The sequence below is a fragment of the Solanum pennellii genome, chromosome 5 (assembly GCF_001406875.1).
Source record: "Solanum pennellii chromosome 5, SPENNV200".
Lineage (NCBI taxonomy): Eukaryota > Viridiplantae > Streptophyta > Magnoliopsida > Solanales > Solanaceae > Solanum > Solanum pennellii.
In genome coordinates this window covers 75,855,854-75,879,338 of record NC_028641.1, presented here as the reverse complement: position 1 = coordinate 75,879,338, position 23,485 = coordinate 75,855,854, and the positions used below count along the sequence as shown (strand labels likewise).

Genomic DNA, 23,485 nt, shown 5'->3' with positions numbered 1-23,485 from the left:
GATGGAGCCAGGATTTTCACGAAGAGTGTCCAAGTACTAATTAAGTGAACCTACTCTTCTTGAAAAGTGAAAAGAAAATTACTACTAGTGAGATTGGAACACACAAACACTTTAAATTTGTGTGTCTTTACTCTTTCAATGAGTTTGAAAGAGTGTCTAAAATATGTTACTTAACCACTTTATTTATCATCTTACTTGTATATATTGTATAATATTCCGACGAAGGGTGTCCAGATGGACACCATGACACAAGGGTGGCTACGCAATTGCCAGACGGCAAATCCTTTTGCTTACGTTGGTAAGAGGTTTCGAACTTAAAATCTCCAACATGAAAATCCCAGACCCAAATCACCGGGCCTTCTCGAAGGATAATCTTTTTTATTTAAACTAAACAAATTTAAATAAATATTTATTTTTAATACACCGAACCAGTAAAGATGAACGGAATAAATATAACTATTAACTTATTACTATTAGAACAAGATAAGAGGGATTAAAAAGAAAAAAAAAGGAAAGCCAAGACCCTCAAGTTTAACCCCAATATATGAAGAAAATTTTGTTGAGAGCATCGTTTATTTAGTCGGGCTTCAATATGGGCTCAAATTTTGTTAAAAGCATTTATTTAGTCGAGCTTCAATATGGGCTCGGCGCGGGAAACCCAAAAACAATAAACATTTCCTTACCTAATTTCCAAACAAAAAAGAGAAACAAAAGGGGAAAAGAGAGAAAAAAAAGTTATCCTTTTTCCCTCCATTCCAAAACAGAGAAGAAACACATGCAACTGCGTCTCTTCCCCTTCTCTTTTCTCTCTGGTTTTCAACTTTTAGCACCAAAAAACTCCATTTTTAAGTAGACCAAGAAAAACCCATCTTCTCAATTCCATTTTTATATACTTTTCTTGGACCAATTTCATCTTTTTTGCTCTTTTTTCCCGTTTCTGATCATCGTTTTTGCTATTAATTTAAGAAAAAGAAGAACTTGGGGTTGTTGATTTCAGTATTTAAGAAGTACCCAGAATGGGAAAATTCGATTTTGGTTGGGTTTCGTTGTTGTTAGTTATACTTGTTTGGAGTGTATATGTGGGAGGTGAAGGGGTAATTAAAGTGCATTCTAAGTTTGCTGGGTTGGAAAGGAATTTGCGTGCCCTAAAAGCTCATGATGAAATGCGCCATCTCCATATTCTCGCCGGCATCGACCTTCCTATCGGCGGAACTGGCCGTCCTAATTCCGTCGGGTTTGTTTTTTTCCGTTCTCTCCCTTTTATTGAATTGTGTGTTTTTTGTTTGTTTATATGTGTGTGATTCTGCATGAGAGTGTATATACACAGTTTGCTGTGTATTTTTTTGTCTTTGGAAGTGACGAACAGAGTGATGTTGTACATTTTGCTGGAACTGTTGTACATTTTGCTTATTCTGCACTGTTGCTTTTGTTGATGTGTGAATTAATTGAAGCTTTATGTTGGGAGTTCAAATGACAGATTGAGTTGAATTTTGGGTGTATTGAGTAAATGATCTGCCCAAAAGTTACTTTGAGCTGAAATAGCTAGGTTGGGGTAAAATGGGGTTGACTAACTTTTTTATTTGTTTCTTTCATAATATTTTAACTACCCAATACACCATTTTTTTTTCTCTTTATTATGGTTGTATATAACATATCAAAGAAAAAAAATTAAATCTTTTTGAAAATATTTTGGATTGATCAATTTGGGCTACATATACTGGGAACAACTTTTAAATGGATTGAATTGGGCGTGTCGAACTTGAGTGGGTTGGGAGTGCACGTGCACTCGTTAACAATGAAAAGAATTTGGTATATTATATACCTTGAAGAACTATCATATATTTTGGAAGGCATTCAAATATATCTGCTGGATTGGTCATTTGGTCAGGGTGCCCCATAGGCGCCCTTGAATGCTGATGCTTGACCTGAGATCGATTATGGCTGCTACATTATTTGGTGCCCCGGTTGTCTATAAATCCTAAGCTCACTTCTGACGGTAGTGGCTGTAAAAGTAGTTTTGGTGTATTTAAAGAGTTTGCATGAATTATCAATTGGCTATATTTTCAGTGTTGGCTTTTAATTAGGCCTATATCATCTGATGAATTAATAATTTCCAGAAGATGCTTAGATCTCGTGTAAATTAGATAAGATGATGAATTCCATGGTTGAGTGATGCTTTTTAAGTGCACAAGTCTCTGATTATTTGGATAAGCTGATGAAAATCTTTCTCCATGCAAATTTAAGTGGCTCACAATAATCATTTATATATATATATACATATATATATATATATATATGTATATATATATCGAATGATAGTTGTGTAGTCAGTTTGAGCTGCTATTGAAATCATTCCCTTGATCTTTTGTTATTACAGGCTTTACTTTACTGAGATTGGGATTGGAACACCTCCAAATAATTATTTTGTTCAAGTGGATACGGGAAGTGATATAATGTGGGTTAACTGCATTGCATGTGAAAGATGCCCCAAAAGAGGCTATCGTAATGTACGTTTCTTTTAAATACACACTGATATATGTTATACGTACGTTTATAGTTGTTTTTGTGTGTGTCTATATTTTATTTCTGCTCAGTATATGAATTGCTCTCGAAAGCAAAGCAATTTTTACTTGATGCTGCACTCCGTCCTTTTTTATCTGAATGTTTTCCTCGGCAGATCGATCTAACACTCTACAATCCAAGGGATTCTCTCACTGGTAAACTCATTGGTTGTGGTCAATCATTTTGCAAAGACTTCTACAGAGTTTCAGTATTAGGCTGCTCTGGTAATAGTTCTTGTACATATACTCAAAATTATGGAGATGGAAGCTCTACAAGGGGCTACTTCGTGGAGGATGTTATCCAATACGATAAGGTGTCAGGTGATCTCCAAACTAAATCAGCAAATGGGAGTGTTATTTTCGGGTAAGATGTATGTTATCTAATATGATAGAGAAATAATATATCTTTAGCTCTTATAATCCACAATCCAGAGCATGATTTGTAAACATTTAATTGAAAAGGTGATCTTATATGGGTGGCTTCTGCTTCAAAATATTTCAAACTCATGCTTGTTATTCTTTGGTTTACTTGGCATTTATGAGTGGTCTGCAACCTTATGTGAAATTTGAACTTTTGACTATCATTTGGTGCGAATAATTATGCATTAGTTGAGCCAAGATCTGGTGACACATTTTCTCTTTTCTTTCGGATAATAAGTTTATTGATGTTTCCCCTTGTATTCTCACAGGTGTGGTGTTATACAATCTGCTGACCTGATTTCTTCTGATGAAGCTTTTGATGGGATTCTTGGATTTGGGAAATCAAACTCATCCATACTTTCCCAGCTGGCTTCATCTGGAAAAGTGAAGAAAATGTTCGCACACTGCCTTGATGGTTTGAATGATGGTGGTATTTTTGCCGTTGGAAATGTTGTGCAACCAAAAGTGAACATGACTTCTTTGGTACCTAACCAGTATGTACATTATCCCGATAGATCATAAAGCTTTTGATTAGTATTACTGCTCTTTTGTAAATTGTAATTTATCTCTGAACTAGTTGTATAATTCCATAATCTCACAAATATTAGTGAAATAGTTTAGTTGTGACTTCGGATCTTCTTTTAGGTTAATCTCCCAGAACATCTGACATGCAATTCTGTTCCTAGTTAAATATTACTTATTTAGGCTTCTGTTATTACTTCAGCATCACATCTTTTTCTCCTTGTGGTTGATAAATGCAACAATTTAAATGCTTTAAACTGTCTTTTTTCTCAGGCAACATTACAGTGTCAATATGATGGCCGTTGAAGTTGGTTATCAGTTTCTAAACCTGTCTGCTGATGTATTTCTGAATGGAGAGAACCATGAAGTAATAATTGATAGTGGAACAACATTGGCTTATCTTCCCGAGGTGATTTATAGTCCACTAGTGAAAAAGGTAGTTTTCTTACTATGGTTGGTTTAGTCTTTTTGGGGGCCACTTAATTGAATCACAAATAGATATAAATGTTTCTACCTAAATTATTGAAATGTTCTGTATTTCTTCACTTCTGTCAGATACTCTCCTGGCAACCTGATCTGAAATTGCATCATGATGAGTATACATGCTTTGAATACTCTGGAAGGTATGGTGTGCACTGAGAACTCATCTCTTTCCGCAGTCTGTAATTGCATGAAGTTATGCTATCATTCTAATTGTGGTTTCTTCTTTATTTCATCACATTACTCTATCAATTTCTCAATCAACATCCTTATGAAGGATAACTTAGCTGCTGTTGTGTGCTTGAAGCTTGTTTATTCAGGAGCAATGGCAATTCGATTCTGAAGTGCGGTCATGCTATCCTTTATACTCTACTTCTTGAGATGTTGTCTGCAAGGCAAGGAGGTGGAATTTGATGGCCAATTCTATCTAAAGATTAACTGACAATTGATAACTGAATTCATTCACATTCTTTTATCAAACTAGTGGAAATTAGATGAGGTTGCAATTTTACACTGATCCATGTGGTCATGCCTCACATACTGTTCAAGATAATTAGGAGAGCGAAGTAATATATGTCCAAAGAATCAAAAGTCCTCTTTTATAATTACTTGGATCCTGTAAAAAAACTAGCATCAACTTACTAGAATAACTGTCAATCCTTGACTTGCAATATAGTTATTTCAACAGTGGTGCTTGGTATTATGATGATCACCATGTGGAATAATGATATTAGAGCTGGTAAAGCAGTTCTGTTTATTTTGTCTTGTGTCATTTGTAAATTACTAAAAAAATCATGGTTTTAGCAATTCCTATTTCACTGCTTTTGCATTCGTGACTTGGTTTTGTAACCTAGTCCAGCATAGTCTATTGCCTTGAAAGTGTTCTTACAAAACAGAACTGTTTGAATGTTCTTTTTATTATGGAATACTACTACTCATCAAATTTAGTCAACCAAATAGTTTGTCAACTCTAAGTAGTAAAAACAGCTTTAGAAATTTACTTTCTGATATATTGTTCCACTTGAATATGAAGACTCCTAGTATTTGACTAGTCGCCTTGAACATTTCTTAGTTAAATTATCAAAGAAAAATTACTTTATGTGGGGGTACTTGTTTCCGCTGGAGGTCCACGTGAAGGAATGAACCTTGTAAGCGCCAATTCCTTTACATCTTCTCTTCCTATGTAAAATATTTTTCTTGAAATGTTTCTCTTAATATTCTTGTAATTTGCAGCTATTTTCTAGTCATCCAGGTTAAAAGATGTCCAAATGCAATAACTTTTGCCTCCAACTGTTGCAGTGTTGATGATGGATTTCCTCAAGTCACTTTTCATTTCGAAAATTCTCTATCTTTAAGAGTTAGACCCCATGAGTATCTGTTCCCGGATGTAAGTATCTTCTTTTACTAGTTAGTTTTAACTCAATGAAAGAGTGTGGTCTTTTTAGTTAGCAGTATGTTTTGAGCTTTTTGATCAAATGTAATTAGAATGTAGTTGTCAAATTATCACTTGTTGTTAGTAGTGTAGGACTATTGACCTGACAAATTGCTTGAACTTGGAGAGCGGAATGTGAATTGCTTCATAATTCTGTATTTTTTAAAGAGTAGATGACTTCTGCTACTTCAGCTGTGAATTAGGTAGCAACTTCCCATTTGTCATTAGAGTTGCTTTAGTTCCATCATGTGCCAGATATTTGACGGGATTTGCACAAGAGTACCTCCTTCTCCCTTCTAAAGGCTATATAAACAGTTGCAAATGATATCTCAGAACTTTATATTTGTATGAAATTGTCATTGAATAAGCTGTCAATTGATATTCTCTGAGAATTTATTCTATCTTCATGATCATGTTTACTGAAGTAATCGACGAAGATTTAAGGGACAAGTGTATACATTAGTTGATTCTATGTGGAATATCACAGTTGCCAGTAGATCTGACTTCTGTATGCTCTTTCAGGAAGATTTAGTTTGCATTGGATGGCAAAACAGTGCTAATCTATCAAGGGACAATTGGAACCTCACTGTTTTTGGAGGTGTGTTTATCGTTCTTTCATTTTTGTTATTTGCAAATGTCAAGGCTAATATTCTGTGTTTGGATTATTATATTTTGGAATTTGAATCCAGCATTTGAGAGCTCAACTTTTTTAGCTTGGAAGAAGTGGCAACTATTTTTATCCCGAACAAATGTCATTTTGTGAAAGAGAGACTATAAATGAAATTATCTTGACACGAAATTTTCTTGAACATATGCTTTTCTTTATTTGAAAACTCTGCATTTCGCACTCTGGATAAACAAGTGGGAGTGCTCTAGTACCTCGTTTTGATGATTTACACCCAAATTTTCTTTCCATCTCTTCTAATACTCTGTTTGAATTGGTCAATTGCTGTGATGATATTGATTAAAGATTTATCCGAATTCTTTCAAATACATTGTATGTATCCTTGGTTGAATGCTCCATCTTAAGAAACTTAAAGACGATTCTTTCACTATCTTATGTCTCATTTCCTTCTAAAGCCTTGGAGGTATTTCGCTGCTATGCAGATTTGGTACTCTCAAATAGGCTAATCCTGTATGATCTTGAAAACCAGGCCATTGGTTGGACAGAATATAATTGTAAGTATAAGTTATATCTGTACGATACTTGCGCTCATTTTGGTACATTGGGAATTATATATGCTTTGTCTGGACAAACTTTTTCTTGCATTTGACCTCGAAAAGTACACAGTAGTAATTCATTTCCCTATGAACAACAAATGCTTTGATCAGCTTTATGAATCAAGATCTTTGATATTTGCTCGAAAGGTTCGGTTAAGTTCACTGATAAAACTCATCAAGTTTTGTTATGTGGTTGATTGCAGGCTCATCAAACATTTCATTAAAAGATGAAATTACTGGATTAGTTCATTTAGTAGGTGCTCACACCCTGTCGAGTGGTTCTCGTTTGACAGCGCAAATGGCTATGACATTCTTGTTGCTAGCAGCTCTGCTGCACAATCCATTCAACTAGTAAATCTGGTAAGTATTTAGCTTCTCTGGTACCTGAGACAAGAAGCGTTTGTTCGTTCGTTCGACTGTGAAGAAAAAAATACTTCAAAAGTGTTGATACAACAGCTTGTAGCTGTGTGTCTGTGTGCATATATTTGAAATATAGAACAGATAAACAAAGAATTCCATTTTGTATGTTACAAAATGCATCAATGAAAGTGGAGTTCTTGTTATATTTACTCTTTTCTTATAACATCTAAATAATTTTTATTATTTTTCTGGCTTCAAGTATTAAAATGCTTTTAGAGAAAAAGGTCCAAATTTCATGTTCGATTAAATTAAAATACTTAAATTGAAACGGAGGGAGTACTTATTTCTTATATTAAAAAGAATAATATTTAGAACATAAGTGGTGTTGATGTTGAAATGACATATTCAATGACATACACTATATGTAATCATAAGTAAATGACTTTTATCATTTCGATATGATTTTTAATTTTTTTATGTTCGATTGATTAAAAAGTTTTAAAACACGTTTTTTTTAGGAAAATATGTTTTTTACAAACGATGAAATTGGTTCTGATGATAAAGATAACGAAAATAAGTTTAACAAATATTCTTTCACGTCAATTGTGTCTTCCACACCTTCGAAAATATGTTCCATTAGGTTAACAATAGGAAAATAAATTTCCGTTGTTAATTATATTATAATAAATAAATTTTATTTATCTCATCGCGATCCCTTATCGAGACTTTTTAGAAGTCATGAGCTACCTAAAACCAAATATGTTATGGCATGCGTACCTAATATTTGGGGCATATTTAAACATGGTACACAAGGAATTTAGTGAACTAAATATATCCACGTATGTGATATGGACACTTTGTTTTTTTCACACGTTCCTAAAATTAAAAAAATATTTTTCAACTATAAAATAGCACGTCAATAAAGATACTAGTGGATACTTCTTCATTCTTGATAAAAGGTCTTGAAGTCGAATCCCTCACGTGTACAGAAGTCATCCTTTTCAAGGAGCGCGAATCCCAATTTACTCGAGCTTCAATGTGAGGGAGCAGACACCAAATGAAAAACAAAACAAAACTATAAAGTAGTACTCCCTCCGCCCACTATTGTTTGTCATGATTTCTATTTTTAGATTCAAGCATTAAGAACTTTGACTAATATTTTAACATGTATTTTTTTATCATATTGATATGCAAAAAGTTGCAATTTATAGTACTTTTTATAGAGTTTTTTAATATCTAAATTTTTTGTTTAGAATATCGAATTAATATAATCTAATTTAACTTTGAAAATTAGTCAACTTGACTTTCGTAAAAAACGCAACATGACAAATAAAATTGAACGAAAAGAGTATAACATATCTCATAATTGACATGCTTTCCTTCAACTGTCGAACGTTCATTACATAGATAAGTTAAATACTTAAAATATGTTACCTTAATCTGTTCAAACAATAGCTAATATGTATAGTTAAAGGTGAAAACATATTTAACGTCATAGACGCTTGAGAACATAATAAAAGAGTTCAATAAAAATACTTTATCATCTGTTCATATAATATACTAACAAACGTAAAGAGATTATCGATGTATTCCGCCTCCAATAAACACCTTTACCAAATGAAACAAAAAGTAGGTTGGCTTTCTCTTCCCAACTTTCTATTTATATAATACTTCGAAATGTTAAACAACAAACACAATCCAATTTCTTTTTCTTCTTTCTTCATCTCATCACTTTCTACCAAAAAAAAACAACAAATTTTTCTCAACAACAAAAAAAAATGAATGACCATCAAGAACATATAGTAATCCTTCCATTTCTTGCACTTGGCCATATGATACCTTTCATAGCCTTAGCAAAAAAAATTCAAGAAAAAACTAACTACAAAATCACTATTGTTAGTACCCCTTTAAATGTCAAATATCTAAGTTCAACTATAGCCAAAGATTCAATTAATTCAAACAACATTTCATTAGTTTCACTTCCTTATAATAGTATTGAGCATGGTTTACCACCAAATACAGAGAACACAGAGGCTTTACCATTAAAACACATGGTAACAATTTTCAACTCAACATTATCTCTTAAAGAGCCACTCAAAAAATTGATTCTTGAAATTATTGAAAAAGATGGTAAGCCCCCTCTTTGTATAGTTTCTGATACATTTATGGGATTTGCTAGTGAAGTTGCAAGATCTTGTGGAACTTTTAATGTGAGTTTTACTACTTCTGGTGCTTATGGAACAGCAGCTTATGTGTCAATATGGCTAAATCTTCCTCATTTGTTAGCTATTGATGGGGTTTTCAAAATGCCTGGTTTTGATGATTCTTGTTGTTTTTTCTCTGTTGAACAACTTCATACATTTATGAAATTAGCTAATGGGGATGACCCTTGGTCTAAAGTGTTGAAATCTTTGTTGTTACCTTCTTTTGATTCTATAGGGTTTTTGTGTAATAGTGTTGAGGATATTGAACCTATGGGGGTTAAAGCTATCAAGAATCTTACTAAACTTCCTGTTTGGTGTATTGGACCTTTGCTTCCTCAATGTATGCTCAAGAAATGTGAAAAAGATTCAATCTTTGAATCAAGAAGTGGTAAAGATTCAATCTTTGAGTCAAGAAATGGTAAAGATTCAAGCTTTGAATCAAGAAGTGGTAAAGATCCAATCTTGGAGTCAAGAAATGGTAAAGATTCAATCTTTGAACTAAGAGGTGGTAAAGATTCAATCTTTGAATCAAGAAGTGATAAAGATTCAATTTTTGAATCAAGAATAGGTAAAGAACATGGGTTGTCACCAGAAGAATGTATTTCTTGGTTGAATGAACATCCTGAAAGATCTGTTCTTTACATATCTTTTGGTTCACAAAACACAATTAGTACATCACAAATGATGGCATTGGCTATGGGGTTGGAAGAAAGTGAAAGGCCATTCCTTTGGGTGATTAGGCCACCTATTGGTTTTGACATAAAAGGTGAGTTTAGATCTGAATGGTTACCAAAAGGGTTTCAAGAAAGAGTGTCAAAGAGTCAAAAAGGTCTACTAGTGAAATCTTGGGCACCCCAATTGCAAATCTTGAGTCATAGTTCAACGGGTGCGTTCTTGACTCATTGTGGATGGAATTCGGCATTGGAAAGTTTGAGTCAAGGGGTGCCTATCATTAGTTGGCCTTTGGCTGGCGAACAAGCATTTAATTCAAAGATGTTGATGGAGGAAATGGGGGTTTGTGTTGAGTTAACTAAATGGTATTCAAGTGATGTTGATAAAGAGGATGTGAAGAAAGTGGTGGAAATTGTTTTGGGAGAAAGTGGAAAAGGGAGAGAAATGAAGGAAAAAGCTAATAAAATTGGGATGTGTATTAGAGATGCTGTTAAAGAAGAAGGGGATCTTAAAGGTTCTTCTGTTAAAGCATTGGATGATTTCATATCTACACTACTTTATCGAAGAACCTTTCTGAAATAGCCTCTCTACCTCCATGAGGCAAAGGTAAGTATATGTATACTATACCCTCCTCAAATCCCACATGTAGGATTACATTGGGTACGTTATATTATTGTTGTTGTCATCATCGTTGTACAACTTTATAGGTCTATCGAAAATAACATTTCTATCTTCACAAGATTGGGATAAATGTTGTTGACACATCATCCTTTTCAGAACTCACTAGGGTTTGTTATAGTAGTTGTTGTACTACTTTGTAATAGAAATGTCACCTTAAGAAGGAATTTGGAACATTCTAAGGCATTTTGACTATATATTAAATGCAGTTGGTTGGTACTTTAGGATAATAATTAAATTCCAAATTTGCAACATCTCTTTCAAACATGATAGGGTAAAAATGAGTTTCAAGTTTTAAAGAAAATGATTTTGACCATTTTTCAAAGTGAAAATAGAGAGACTCAAGTCCTAGTAATCGTATTAGGTTTAGCTATTTTTGTTATTACTTTCCGAGTCAAAGGGGTTTTATCAGATTTTTCCTACTAGTGAAATAGAACTTCTAAATTTGTAGCTACAAAAGATTCACTTTCTCTTATTTCGAATATATTAGGCGTTATAACAAATCAAGTTTGTTTTAAAATAGTTCACGTTTTAAAAAAAATAACAAGTATACTATTTTTTTTAGATCTACCCTTGTTGTTTTTACACCTAGAATGTTAATTAAGTGAGACATGTTAAGATAGATAAAGAATCATTTAAATGAATACTCCTATAATTAGAATTATTAAACGTCTTAGATTAAAAGGTGCAAATTTATATGGTTAGCACCCTCCATCTCCAATTCGAAGGTTATTGATCCGAGACTCCGAGTCACCAAGGGTGCAAAAAAGAGAGCCCACAAGGGAGGGGTAAAAAAAAAAAGAAGCAATAAGCACTCTGTAACTTTGCAATAGAACAAAAGTTTAGACATTAAATTCACCATCACATATCATGAAAATTGGATCAATTAAGTTAGTAAACTAGTTATGGCTACACAAAGATCTCACAAAATTAAAAATTTAAAAAAAAACCTTCATAAATCTTTCTGAAAGACGTCTACTTGAACTCGAATTGTATTTTACCTGAAAAATTTACCTCGCTAAACAACACAACATACAGAGATTCCTAAATAGTTTCTGCTTCTGTAGATCCTCTACCACGAATGTGCAGTGCAAAAATGTCAAAATGGACTGGATGACGATAGTACAGTATCCTTGTTTCGGGGTCCTGAAGAGGCTACTCATCTTGATTGCTCTTCTCTTTTTTAACGTTAACTGGTATTTCGTCATAAAGACATATCCGCAATGCACCTTCCAGTACTCGTTGGTGAAAGTAGTTCCTATACAAGTCCCAGAACTCATCTCTGCAAAGTGGGGGATGTCTACAATGAGATCTCATAAATTGTAGGTAGAAACATTAAGGGAGATAGATTGCTGATTTGTTATTTATAACACATTCTGAGGCAAACGAGTAAGTCAAGGATACAAGGAAAAACAGGCAGGTTGATTCAACACTAGGTTTAAGTATTACTAGTAACTTTAGATCGGGACAAGTGTGTAATCAATTCAAACGTAAAGAGAATCTAACCTGACTTGAGGCAGTGTCAAGAGTGAATAGCCCTTCGCGTCAGTTTTCATATCCAGCACAATCACAGCTAGTCGAGATAGGCCAAGTGCCTCCACATCTATCAACCTCTTAATCCTGTCACAAATTTGAAAGAATCAACATGCCAAATTTTAATGGTATATCATAGCACTTTCAACCACAAAGTATCAAATTGCAAATTGGTGCATTTGGGGATACGCCTAGGACATCACCAAGTCATTTTACGTGACATCTTATTTTATTTTTTGTGAATGCTGTTTGCACCCTCTCGTTGAAGTGATAATGGTTAATCTTTATTCTACTCTTCATTGTTATAATACACGTCTTGCGGCTACAAACAAGTCCCACTAAAATCATGCATACTTGCAAAGGAATAACAGCAATTTTAAAACACCATTATGCATGATTTCATCATTCCTTGGCTCATGAGGCTTCATCACCTATGTGGCAGTATACTCACATAAGTTTATAAAAAAGTCAGTATAAATCAACTGAATTTTATATAGATAGTCATTTTCATTTCATCTAAAATGTCTCATTGTATTGTAGTTGCAAAAACAGACATAACAAATATCAATAGAAAAATAATTCATCGACCAACTTGCAAGGAATACTACACATACCTGCTTGGTGTCCCACTTGCAATATTAACACGATTCTTGAGAGTAGACGCCTGTGATGAATAATAACAAATTATTAAACATGAATGGAAGGATACACTAACAGCAGAGAACTTTTTTGTCAATGATCCAAAACTGTACTTGATGAATCTTGCAAGTAGTATACAGAATTGTTCTATAAGTACAAGCAGTATATGGATACCTGCTCCTCAATCTTCATATGCTTTGAGAAAAGCTTTGCAGCACGGCATTCACTCGTCAAAGGCCGCAATTCTCTGCCAAAGCAAATTTATCTATAGGTCATACTAAGAGAAGAACGACTGATAGTTGAGCTACATTACTAAGAGCTTTATTACAGGATTAAGTTATGCATGCCGAACTACTCAAAGAAAGAATAAGCTCCCACTCAACAAAAGACACCAACCTGAGAAAGTCGCACGAACGCAAGGCAGATAAGCTAATTACCAGAACTGCAGGTTGCCCTGGATCGATTTTCTCATCAAGCTCCTTTTCACATAGACTCTCTTTCCATGATGATCCAAAAGCAACCTTCATATGGTCAGCCAATGCAGTACTAATTTGAGCATGATCAGGATTGAGCTCAAGCATGCATGTCTCTGTATCATTTCAGTAAAAAGTAGGATTCATATCGTAGTTAGAAAAGCTATTCAAGCCTAGAAAAAGAATGAATGTATGAGTTTAAATGCATCAAGTACTTGTCCTCTAAATTGTACTTCCCAGTCCAACCGGTAAAAATTGCTCTTCTTCTATTCTTGATTTTCATTGTTTATCAAAATTTTACATTGTTCCAACTAACTGCCAGAAACCTTTTTCTAGCCAAGGAAACAAATAGAAAGACAACTACTACTACGCCTCAATCCATGCTAGTTAGGGTATGAATCCTCAATATCATGAATGCTTTGTTTGAGTCCATACTATTTTAATACTTCGTTCTAAAGGATTACTAAATACTAACACTAGGAGTTCTCTAATATACTCTTAGTGCTTATTTCTAAAATAGTAAGAGTCTTCTAGTTGGATCACTTACATGGATTTTCAACTTCCATTGATTCCAATCTTTTGCTAGATTTGCCTTGATTCTGATATGTTCTAAATCTTTTAACATGACAACTTTCCATCACAAGAGTAAATGTTGGTAGTCTAAATGTAGACTATTTTCCAGGTACTTACATATTCCCACACCATAGTACAGGTACCATGCAACATCGCTACCTACTGGGGCAAATGGTATGAAATCACCTAGATCTTTTGCCTAGGCACTGATTCCGCTGCTATCACTACTATTATATTCACCAATAACCAAGTTTTACCCTAAACGCCAATACGACCGACTACTTCAGTAGTCATAGCAAGCCATTACTACCTTCCAATGTGACAGAAATCTAAGTAAGCTCTAAACAAGTACTACCAACATTTACTTCCATAAAAAAAATTTATTTACCAACTCAAACCTCTAAAATTTGATCAATCTTCTATACAAATTTTTAACTTGAGCATTACATAATTTCCTCCAATAACCTAGCAGCTACTGAAAATCATAATAAAGGAAAAATCCAACTCCATCAACTTAGTGAGTAGTGCAGAGCCACCATTTTAGCTATGTAGTTTTAGCTCGAACTTTGTATTTTGACAGAAAAAAGAGTAGTCCAGTGCATAAAGCATCTAGCGTCAACAAGGTTCAGAGAAGAGTTGGCATCTCCAGGGTTGTGATATAGACGTCTAACCTAATGCAAGCATTATTGGCTGCTTACCCTACTCGAATTCCAATGGTCAAACTAGGATGTTTTCTAAAGGAGTTCAAAATATGAAACAATAAACACAATCTAATACATTTATAATATGTATAAACAGCGTAATTTTCCGCCAAAAAGAGTTTGGATCAACCCCTGGCCCTGTCTTGCTTCGCCCCTTCACACTAAGACAACTTTACCATTTATATGAAGGGAAAATGCACAACTACCACCTGGACTATGACCGAAATTTCAGAGACACACATTAACTAAACTAAGGTCCTATTACCCCTGAACATCTTTTTTTGTAATTTTGTGCACCTTTTGTCTTACGTGGCACACTCTGCAACTCAATTGAGGCGCGTGAAAATATTTGGATGTCACATAAGCAAAAAAGGTGCAAAAATTACCAAAAAAGTATGTTCAAGTAATAGGATATTAGTTAAGTTAAGGTGTGTTTCTGAGATTTCGATCATAGTCTAATACTTGTGCATTTTCCCTTATATAAAAGAAATTCATCTTATAGACATAAACAATCTCTCCATCCCCGAGTAAACAAAAAAGATAAAATTGTTGGGTTCCGAACTCACAAACTAATTGGTTATCCTCATGGCTATATTAGTTACATAATTTCTAAATTACAAATCAAACATAATAATAACTAAATATCAAACATCGAATAACTTATACAGAAAATTAATACATGAATAACTTGTTTCTTTGAAGAAAGGCGAAAAAAACCTGTAAAGGAATCGAGTTCAAGGGAAGAAAGCTGAATCCTATTAGCTGATTGATACTGTTCATGAAAAAACTCCAGCTGCTGCGCTGCTGTAGGAAAACGAACAATATCAATTAACTTGGTGTCTTTTACTTTAATTTTGGATTTCACATTTTCAATAGATTCGCCATTGCTGCTGCTGCTGCTTCTCGTCTTCTTCACTTTTTCCTTCTTCCTTTTGCTATTCACTACTTTTTTGGGTTGTAAGTGAAATTGCTTCTTCTTGTGCTGCTTCTCTTTGCCGCTCCCCATTTTTTTTGCTGCCTCTGTTCGTTGGTGGCCGGCCTTTTTGCTAGGTTTGAAATAACAATATCAAGGGTACCAAATAAATTCATTTTTTTCGTTTTAGTCTGTTTAAAAAAATATATATATACATAAATTATAGTGATAATTAAATTTTAATATATTAATAAAATAATTTATAATCAAAATATGTTGAATTAATTGATCACAATAATTGAAATAGATGGAATATTATATAGGTAAAATCATTATATATAATATAATATATAAATCTTATAGCAAAGTGTATGATAATAGTATATAAAAGATATCTATATTTAAAAATATGAATTAATTGTGTATTTATACAAAAATGTGGGAAATGTGATGTAAACTTTTTGACAAATTTTTTCATGGCAATTTGAGCTATATATTAACCTTTTTTTCAAAAATATAAATTGGGGTATTAATGGATCATATTATTATTATTTGAGATATTATTGGATCGAGTTATTATTTTTGTTTAATTTCACTTTGACCTTTTTTCAATTGATAGATTTTATGTTAGTTTATTGGTTGATAAAGCTTACAATACTCATGAATTTTTTTTCAAGTTATTAGTTTATTTAAATTAACCTAATGCTTATATTTCTATGAAATTAGAATGAAAAAGAATATATTTATATTTATAGTATAGGGTGATAAATGGACAAGTTAAATTAAATTTAAACGAGTTAAAATTGATTGAGTTTACAGACGTTAAAAAGTTATTTATTGTGCTTAGCGTTCGAATACAATAAATAAGTATTATGGAAAAGGAGTAACTAATATTGAATGTAAAATATGAAGAAGAAAAAAAATACTATCTTCGTTTAGTTTTACCTGTAATATTTGAATTTAGTATACCTATTAAGAAACGTGACTATTCTATCACACTGTCCTTATTATTTGATGTTTAATATTAAATCTTAAATAATAATTTGAAAAATAAGTAATTGATGCTAAGAATAAATATATAGAAAAAAAATATTTATTTTCTCTTGATATATTATAGTGGCAAGTAAAAATAGAACTCTATTTTAAAATAATGAACAAACAAAAATAAAGAATTTCATTCTACATTTAAAAAACTCATAAAAATAAAGGTAATAAATAAATAAAAATAATTGAAGGACAAATTTTAATATTTTCCTCCATGTATGACCTTATGAGAACAAGAGCATTTATCACACTGTAGTTTCGCTGAAACTCTTGTTTTGGGGGTGGATGGACCATTTATTAAAACGGTTTCTCCATTTCGTATCAAGTTAAATAATAACATAATTTAAAATTGAATATCATAAAGAAAAGGAGTTAATTTTTAATTGATATATATAGAAAAAACTTATTTGTATCGGGTGTTTATATCAAATCAATGCAAAATGTATTATTACGTGATTTAATAAAGTAAAATGAAATATAAATTTAAACATATAACATGCATGTATTGACTTGGTATAAACACACGGTGCAAATAAGTTATACCCGATATATATAATTAAATAACAATAACTTACTCCGTATACTTACAAGAAAGGTTTGAAGAGGGTGTGATGTTCACAAATTTCACGAAGTAAGAAAATAAACAATGTGGATTTTCAATGAAAAAATGTAATATAAAGTTAAAACAATAAAATGCGGCCTATAAATTGAAAATTTGATACATATGTTATCAAAATAGTGTTCCGCTGAATTTAATAAATTATTGATATAATAATAATGAAATCAACTTGTTATAATGCTTGAAATTTGATAAAAATATAAAAAAAGATATAAATTTAATCTTTTTATAAGTCGTCAATAATAGAATTTACATAATACATATCTAACTATTCAAATAACTTTAAAATATTCAATCATAAAATCAATGAAATGGAAATTGAAGAAAAAGATAATATACATATCTTATAAGAGTAATGAAATGGAAATAAAAAAAAGGATTAATACAAAAATAATAATATGAATTCATATTTAATAGTAGCAAAACAATAAAATAGATAGTCACATCACAAAGAAAAGATAGTAGGAATAATTAATTATTTAGTTTTTCAATTATTACATTTTTTTCTTTGCTTTGACCCGATTTTGTTTGGTCTTCCTTTTTTCTGCGGCCTATGTTTCAAAGCTAGCAAAAAGTTCGAGCATTTGAGATCTCTCTTGAACGGCTATCGATCAGTCCTTTTCTTCTGTTAATGTTGAGACTGATGCTTTGACTGTCTCCCATATCATTTGATAATAAAGAACAACTCTCACAAATAAAAATAAAGAAATTATTTCTAATGATAATTAAAGTAAAAAAAAATCAAACGTGTTAAAAATCATTACTTTAGTGATCTTATAGTCGAAATGGACCCGATATTTGGTTTGGGCCATTTCCCTCCATAATTGACATGAGTATTTATCACACTTATTAAACAGCGTGTAATTTCGTGGAATCTGTTAAAATGGAGGAATCACTTTCCCTTTCAAACAATACTGAAAAAGCATTTATTAATGGCGTTAGGTACCCTTTTACCTCCACCAATCCAATCCATTGCCTTCTATTTTCCACTAAGAATCAAATTCCTTCCTTATCTCCATTAACGGTCCCAAAATTCACTCAAATGAACTAAAAATGGGTAACATTTTCAGATCTACATTTCATAAAAAAACTAGTCGAAGCAGTAGTGATTGCACTTCTTCTAGAGGATCGACGAGTCTGGAGATTTCTTCTTTTCCATCTTCGTTTAATGAGAATTTCAGTTCAATTCCGGCGAAGGATTTGTCTTTCGGTTCGGGTTCTGTGAATTCGAAGAAGGATTCGAGTAATTGCAGTGAAAAGGAACCGGGTTCTGTGAATTCGAAGAAGGATTCAAGTGATTGCAGTAAAAAGGAAACGGAGAAGATGATGAAGGATAAGAAGAACAAATATTACTATATTCCGGATAATTTCAAATCAGTTGATCAGGTTTTTTTTCTTTTTTTGCGCTTACTCTTTGTTTTATGGCATGTATCGAGTCGTGAAAATAGTTACTAATATTTTGAGATGATGAGCTTTGTATTTGACTAGATATCGAATTTGTAAACATAAAATAATATTTTGGCGTATCTTAAAATGTTTTTAGCTCTTTCTAATACCTATTAAAGCATGTTATTTAGCGTAAAATAAATATTTTAAAGTTTATGAGCGAAGATTGAAATTTTAGTGACACATTTTAACTAAATTAAGATGCTATTACCTGAATCTATTTTTTTGTCCAAACATCTTCCACGTACAGTGGTGACATGAAGTGTGTTACGTAAGTCAAAAGCTGTACAAAATTATAAAAAAAAAAGAGTTCAGAGACGTAATAGGACCGTAGTTTAGTTACGTAGTGTCTCTGGTATTTCGGTTTTAGTCTAGCTATAGTTGTGCCTTGTCTCTTTACAAATTTTTTTTTAAAAAAATAATTGTGATATTTAGGGTAGCTTATGTGCAACTCGACTAATTTTATGGATACTTGCTATTTTCCATCCGTAATAGGTACATAGTATTTTTGTCTTCAGATTTACCTAATAGTTTTCCGCCAGTAATCCGTCTGGTTCAGTTTATTTGTATTACTTTTCTTTTTCATCCTTTTAAAGATAATGTCTCTTTTCCTTTTCTTTTGGCAATTAATTAGTTTTATTTTTTCACATGATATGTTTAAGACCACAAGATTAATAGACATTTGGTATAACTTACGTGTTCTTAGTTTAAGACCACAAGATTCAAAAATTTCTTAAATTTCGTGCTAAATCAAAATCAAACAAACAAATCAAAACAAAGAGGGTATTTCTTTTATGAGCCTAAAAATGTGGAATAAAAGAGGGAGCAATAAGTTGGCAACTTCTTTTTAAACTCATTTTTGGTAGTTTTTAAGACACTATCTCTATTAATATACAAGTTAAAAAGCTTGATGGAAAAAATGCTAATGTACCATGCACATTGATTATATCTTTATAAACCTATAGTGTATGGAGATTTTTATGCAGTGTATTGCTAGATGTAAACTACGATAGTCGAAACGATTAGTCAAGGGTAAAAATTGTGGTCAAGGATGAAACTAAGCATTCGCTCTGGTTCTAATTATTTAGACAGGTAAAAAGAGCAAGAGTAGAGGTATTAGGAGATCTCACATAGAATTTATGTGTACTTCCTTTTTCGGAATGAACATTCCGGGAGGCTACTATCTAAAGGTCGTTTTACAAAATGCTGAGTTGTAAAGTGTAAATTCAGCTCATGGCAACGTTAGGCTTCTGTATATTCAGTGTCAAATTCAGAAAATGTCAAAGGACTAAATCGAGAGGAAGGACACCAACGTTTCATCTAGTTATCTATTATACTGCACCTGTTTACTGTTAGGTATAAGTGTCCGTTTATTATATATCGTTGTTTGCTGTAAATCTAATATTTCTGAATCATCACTTCACTTTCAGGTAACTTTAGCTCTGAGAGAATCAGGGTTGGAGTCATCAAATTTGATTATTGGGATTGATTTCACGAAAAGTAACGAATGGACAGGTTAGTGGAACAGTTGAACTACTCTGTCAGCTGAGAATCAATCCCCGTGTGGTATAGCATATGGTAGTTGTGTATGTATTATGACCATTAAAATTTAGCTCTTCCTGATGCTTGTGGCGACAGCAAACAGCCTGTCCCAAGTCGAATACCCGAGAACAAATAGAATGAAAATTGATTTATTAAGTTTTCGTCATAGTTTTGCTAGTTCACTTGTTCCACTGTACTGTTTTCAACTTTTTTGTGTGTAATTAGATGTTGTTTGGATTGTTTACTCTGAAGGTAAAATTATTTGTTTTCTTTCTGAAGGTAAAGTTTCATTCAACAACAAGAGCTTGCATGCTATAGGCAACTCAGTCAATCCATATGAGAAAGCCATATCTATCATCGGAAAGACATTGTCTCCATTTGATGAAGACAATTTAATTCCTTGTTTTGGGTTTGGTGATGGTACGTTCCATTCCTGAAGTTTCTGTGTGTAGACTGTACTTACTCTGCTTTCGGCATTCACTATCATGTTTGTCTTTTTGATCTTCTGTTGGCTTTTAATTCTGCCTTCAAACTCCTTTTTTTTCATTTTTGGGTTCTAGCGACCACGCATGATCAAGACGTGTTTAGCTTTCATAGTGATCACTCTCCTTGCCATGGCTTCGAAGAAGTCCTAGCTTGCTACAAGAAAATAGTTCCAAATCTGCAATTATCTGGTATCCTTCTGTTCTAATTTGCAAAGTTATGCAAATCACTTCCTTCATTTCACCTTTTCCTTTTAACGTAGCAACCTATTTTCTAAACCACGTCAATGTGACGTCCTGATTATGTCCTTTCATGTTCAAGGGCCAACATCTTACGGGCCAGTAGTAGATGCTGCAGTAGATATAGTAGAGAGATCTGGTGGACAATACCATGTTTTGGTTATCATTGCTGATGGCCAGGTTCTTAAATGCTTCTATCTCTCCCCCCTCCATTAATCAAACAAAACTCACCTGCATGCATAAACACACGCGCACATACGTGAAACCTTGTTGACGATAGTCATACACTTCCCGCTGCAAATTGTTGACGCTTTCTCTTGTCCTGTAGGTTACCAGGAGTGTCAATACTAGTGATTCGGAACTCAGCGAACAAGAAGAAAACACAATTAAGTCTATCGTTACTGCAAGGTATAATAGCATAGATGTATTTTTTTTTGTTGATGTAATTCATTTTCAAACTACTCAATGCAGATAAGTCAGGTTCCCTTGGGCTGTCGAAACCTTCAGGTAAATATAAAATATAAGGTTACCGTGGAACAAGGTGTTGTGAACTAGTAACAATAAACCAATGACGTGCCGGAAAATACTTGTTATTGCATGTTTTCTGATAACTCACTTTCTTAAAGAATTATTTACAAAAAGTAATAATTCTCAAACATCTAGCATTTGTTCCCAGCATGTATCCTCTCTCTATTGTACTTGTTGGAGTTGGCGACGGACCTTGGGAAGACATGCAAAAGTTTGATGACCGTATACCTGCTCGTGAGTTTGATAATTTTCAGGTATAATTCTAGTATCTTTAAGTTACATATAGAATCGTCAGTAGAAACAGACATTAGTTCTTACAATCCTTTTTTCGTTTGCAGTTTGTGAATTTTACTGCTATCATGAAAAAAAATACAAGTGATTCGGGAAAAGAAGCTGCTTTTGCTCTTGCTGCACTCATGGAGATCCCTATCCAATATAAAGCAGCTAGAGAACTTGGTCTGCTTGGGTATGGAACACATTACTAGCTTTACTATTGGCATCTCACATCAGTTATACATGTTAATCAACAAAATGCCTTATATTATGAAGTAGACTTTTTTCATCTTCTTAGTTCAAGTCCTAAAAATGTGATCTTAAACCATAGAACATGGGAAATCATGGCATTAGTTGGTTACCTGAACTTTCACCTTATTCGTGGTGATTTGATACCTCTCTTTCTCCTCCTCCCTATGTATAATAAAAAATAAAAGTAACAATCACAGAACACTAAAAAGTAAAAAAGGAAAAACACAGAGTACTTACAAAGTGACAGTGGTAAGTACTGTTACCATTACTTGTGGGGTCTGGGGAGGATAGGATATATGTAAACCTTACTCCTACCTAGTGAAGGTAGAGAGATTGTTTTATATTAGACCCTCGATTCAAGTAAAGCAAATATAAATGTCTTGGTGGATCGGTGAGAAATGAAGCTCTTGAAATTAATCCATACACTCAATAACTGTCTTTATTATACTTGTTACTCATTTTGTGATTTTTCTTGTATAGAAAAAGGACAGGTAAGGCGAAGAAGGTAGTTCCAAAGCCGCCACCAGTCCCTTACAGTCGACGTATGGCAATCCCAACTCGACATCAAAGCAGTTTTTCAGGATCGCCGCAAAATGAACATCAAGTAAGACCTTTTATATTTCTTGGTTTTGAAATTATACGTGAAATTTCGATTCATGTTTCCACTTAATAATAAGAACGTTGAGATTTTTATACTGCGTTTGGTGCTTCTCATGTTGAACATGCCATTTCTCTTTTTCTGAGGTAATTGAGTGATGGAGACCTTAGACACGAATTAGGGTAGTAGGTAGGTAAGTATTGTCTCGCTTATCTTGTAGTTTCTTGTTATTAGAGTTCTGTTACTATTTTTTTTTTTTTCATTTCCGTTATTTTCTTTTTTCAAACTGCTTTGAAATGCTTCTTCTTGAGTCGAGTGTCTGTCGAAAACCTCTCTACCTTCCAGAGTAGGGACAAGGTCCGCGTATAGACTTTCCTTCGCAAATCTCACTTATGAAATTACACTGGTACGTTATTGCTAATTGAGTGTTTGGACAATTGATCTCTTTTTTTTTCTTTATTCACAATGAAGGCTTGCCCAGTTTGTCTAACTGGTACTAAAGATATGGCTTTTGGTTGTGGACATATGGTGAGTTCCTTTCCTCTACTATTCAATTTATAGGATGATTTCCATTCCTCCCCTCCGTCGATTTCTCGTATATGTCATTCAACTAACAGTTATTATTATCTCATAAAATCATGTTCGTCTTGATTCCATTTTTCGTTAACAAACAAAGTAACTTTTCGAAATAATAACTATTAGTCAAGTGACTATATAAAGATTCAACTCGCTTTTTATCTGGTGTTAATGAATTTGTGGTCAATTGAACGCAGACCTGCAGAGAATGTGGTCCAAGAGTGTCGGATTGTCCCATTTGTCGTAGACGAATAACTAGTCGTATCAGGTTATACACTTAAAATAGATACTTAAATGACGGGTGTATGTAAATATATGTTGTATATTTCTCGAGTTTAACTTTGCTTTTATGTTGATAATGTAAAGAATTTCTACATTATCACGTTATTTTTACTTATTTGTAGTATAAGTAGGTAACTTATCTTAATTTTAAAATTATAAACTCTACGTTTGTTGGAGTGTTATCTATAAACCTATCAATTTTGTTTATTGTTAATATATAT

General features: G+C 33.0%; 3 protein-coding genes and 1 pseudogene across 3 annotated transcripts; 3 read left to right on the top strand and 1 right to left on the bottom strand.

Annotated features, from left to right (window-relative positions):
- The first annotated feature begins 710 nt into the window (after positions 1-710).
- On the top strand, positions 711-7,201 carry LOC107018746 (aspartic proteinase-like protein 2). Its single transcript, XM_015219307.2, has 10 exons — positions 711-1,234; positions 2,378-2,507; positions 2,678-2,925; positions 3,251-3,475; positions 3,777-3,939; positions 4,059-4,126; positions 5,283-5,370; positions 5,938-6,013; positions 6,523-6,594; positions 6,840-7,201. Exons 1-10 carry the CDS (start codon positions 1,017-1,019, stop codon positions 6,986-6,988), a joined length of 1,437 nt encoding a protein of 478 aa, XP_015074793.1. The 5' UTR covers positions 711-1,016; the 3' UTR covers positions 6,989-7,201.
- A 1,387-nt stretch (positions 7,202-8,588) lies between these two features.
- Positions 8,589-10,769, top strand: LOC107019775 (annotated as a pseudogene).
- Positions 10,770-11,391: 622 nt separating this feature from the next.
- LOC107018884 (protein CMSS1) lies at positions 11,392-15,535 on the bottom strand. Its single transcript, XM_015219472.2, has 6 exons — positions 15,187-15,535; positions 13,119-13,311; positions 12,897-12,969; positions 12,698-12,747; positions 12,057-12,170; positions 11,392-11,832 (listed from the first exon to the last, which is right to left on the bottom strand). The coding sequence occupies exons 1-6, from the start codon at positions 15,473-15,475 to the stop codon at positions 11,706-11,708; spliced, it is 846 nt and encodes a 281-aa protein (XP_015074958.1). The 5' UTR covers positions 15,476-15,535; the 3' UTR covers positions 11,392-11,705.
- A 2,379-nt stretch (positions 15,536-17,914) lies between these two features.
- LOC107018467 (E3 ubiquitin-protein ligase RGLG4) lies at positions 17,915-23,468 on the top strand. The gene is made up of 11 exons (XM_015218959.2): positions 17,915-18,431; positions 19,922-20,006; positions 20,313-20,453; positions 20,594-20,707; positions 20,838-20,935; positions 21,084-21,163; positions 21,432-21,537; positions 21,622-21,749; positions 22,289-22,412; positions 22,878-22,934; positions 23,180-23,468. The coding sequence occupies exons 1-11, from the start codon at positions 18,099-18,101 to the stop codon at positions 23,261-23,263; spliced, it is 1,350 nt and encodes a 449-aa protein (XP_015074445.1). The 5' UTR covers positions 17,915-18,098; the 3' UTR covers positions 23,264-23,468.
- The last annotated feature ends 17 nt before the right edge of the window (positions 23,469-23,485 follow it).